Source organism: Alosa alosa, chromosome 16 (genome assembly GCF_017589495.1).
Source record: "Alosa alosa isolate M-15738 ecotype Scorff River chromosome 16, AALO_Geno_1.1, whole genome shotgun sequence".
In the NCBI taxonomy this organism is placed as follows: Eukaryota; Metazoa; Chordata; class Actinopteri; order Clupeiformes; family Clupeidae; genus Alosa; species Alosa alosa.
In genome coordinates, this window is record NC_063204.1 from 13,235,126 (window position 1) to 13,237,625 (window position 2,500).

General features: G+C 41.4%; 1 protein-coding gene across 1 annotated transcript in view; it reads right to left on the reverse strand.

Annotated features, from left to right (window-relative positions):
* Positions 1 to 2,500, reverse strand: part of LOC125309990 (homeobox protein PKNOX2-like) — an 18,276-nt gene that overhangs the window by 4,512 nt on the left and 11,264 nt on the right. The window contains exons 4-6 of the mRNA XM_048267141.1: positions 2,234 to 2,408; positions 372 to 575; positions 1 to 51 (exon numbers count right to left, since the gene is read on the reverse strand). The exon at positions 1 to 51 is cut by the window's left edge and continues 76 nt beyond it. Coding sequence (XP_048123098.1) covers positions 1 to 51; positions 372 to 575; positions 2,234 to 2,408 — 430 coding nt within the window. The remainder of the gene's footprint in view (positions 52 to 371; positions 576 to 2,233; positions 2,409 to 2,500) is intronic.

Below are 2,500 nucleotides of genomic sequence, written 5' to 3' on the forward strand. Positions count from 1 at the left end.
GGGATTGCTGATGGTGGAGGGGGACGTCGGTGTGGAGCTCCGCAAAAGTTCCTGCAGTGTGAGTGTGTGTGTGTGTGTGTGTGTGTGTGTGTGTGTGTGTGTGTGTGTGTGTGTGTGTGTGTGTGTGTGTGTGTGTGTGTGTGTGTGTGTGTGTGTGTGTGTGTGTAAGTATCAGAAAAAACACAGCATAAAGTTTCCATTTAAAGAACAAATTAGCAATACAATGCACTACCACTGAAAAACCATTAATCAGTGAAGTTGATGAGTACCACACACTCTTAGATATTACCTCCCGTTGTCTTTAACTAACTTGACCTTTGAACTTTAGCTGTGCTATACTATATGTAGAGCAGCAGGGGGGGCTGTCTGACCTGTTGCAGGCGGAAGCTGCTCTGAGGGGCAGAGTAGAGGCCGGGCTCACGGTCGGGGTCAGGGAGGTCACTCCTCAGCATGTTGTCGCTGTGCATCTGCGTCTGCAAGCAGGTGATATAGCGCTGGCAGAAGTCCTTACACAGCTCACGCACCTTCTCCAGCTCCATCAGGTGGATACGCAACACCTGGATGGCTTTCACTACCTGAACAGACAAATACACACACACACACACACACACACACACACACACACACACACACACACACACAAAAAGGATTCAGTATCAGTAGCTCATTTTAATCTAGTGTATATATTTGTGTCTACTACCTCAATAGTAAACAAAAATAGTTGTTACGACTAACCGATAAGACAACTAAAATATAAACTTACAGTCACTTGTGCACTTCATAAAATGTGTCTTTACTTTAAACAAATAGCAATACTTTTACACCTCCACGCAATTACTTGTGTTCAATTGTCAACTACATTATTAAAAATTTTTCTCGATTGCTTTTCTCTTCATCACTTGCAAATGTAACACTTAATTTCAGTGGTTTCACACACTGTAAACACACTTTTTCAAAACACTGAAACATAGCTGTCATATAAAGAATCTGAATTCTATTGGATTAACTGAGTTGAACAAATGGGGAAATCACAGCCTTTAGATATTGCTTGCATAATTATGAATCTTTAATGTCTTTGAGCAAGTTCCATGCCCTTGCAGGCACTATGTGGTGCAGTTTGCACAAACAATTTTTTGGAGAAATGCTCTTACTGTTGTGCAAACCTGAATGATAATTCAAGAAAAGCACCAAAGTGACTGAGCAAGACTGTAATAACGTAAATCCACACCATCTGAAAGTGCTTCATTTCAGAGCAGACTCTTGGCCCCTTCACTTTAATGTTCTGGAACAAGCCTTGTGTCTCCATTGCAGAGGCCTGTGGTCTGATAGCTAAGGAATGGGGGATGGGAACAGGGTTCTGCTGAGTGCACAGCTTCTTCCTGTCCATTAAAACCCGGGCGCCGTGCCATCTCTCTGAACCTGGCACACGTCCTCTACCTCGCCAGCGTGCCAGCCTATAAACCACCCAGATGCCACCTTAATGACAGCACCGCTCACAGCGCTCCATTACACCACCACCCCCCCCACCCCCCACCAGCATTCTATTACCCCTCTCAGGGTAGTTAGTGATGCTGAGAGATAAGTGGGAGAGGAAGAGAGAGGGAGTGAGAGAGGAAGAGAGAGAGGGAAGGAGAGAGAGAGGGAGGGACAGAGAGCCATGGGGAAGAGAGAGAAGAAAAGTGGAGGAGAAAGGAGAAAGGAAATAGTTACACCTGAGCCCAAATTATTCATATCCATTTGGATTTATAGTGCATTTCTAGTTGACCACCACAACAAACCCAAGTCGCTATTTAGAGAGTATAGAGAGATTTGAGAAATATAGAGAGATCAAAGACATATATATATATATATATATATATATATATATATATATCAGACATATATATATTAGAGATATATATATATATATATATATATATCAGAAAGATCAGATAGATATATATATATATATATATATATATATATATATATATATCAAGATATATATATATATATAGAGACAGAAAGACAGATATAGAGATATATATATAGATATAGAGAGAGCATATAGAGATATTAGATATATATATATAGAGACAGAAAGAGAGAGAGAGAGATAGATATACAGACACAGATCAGAGATAGATATATAGATAGAGAGAGACAGAGAGATATATATATATATATATATAAAGACATCGATAGATATAGATATATAGAGAGAGATATATATATATATATAAAGCAAAAATGCCAACTGGTTGTCCAGCTCTGGGTCCTCGCTGAAGAAGGGCTTGTGTTCCTGTTCCTGCTGATGGACGAAGTTCTGGATGTCGACATCAAAGCTGGCTGAGGTGGCGCCATCTGACCCCTGAGTGGCTCGTTCACACTTCTCAAACAGCAGCCCCAGCAGAGAGAAGAGAGGGTGTCTGAGGAGAGAGGGAGGGAGGGAGGGAGGGAGAAAGAGAGAGACAGGGAGAGAGAGACAGAGAGATACCGTAAGAGAGAGCACAAAGAACAC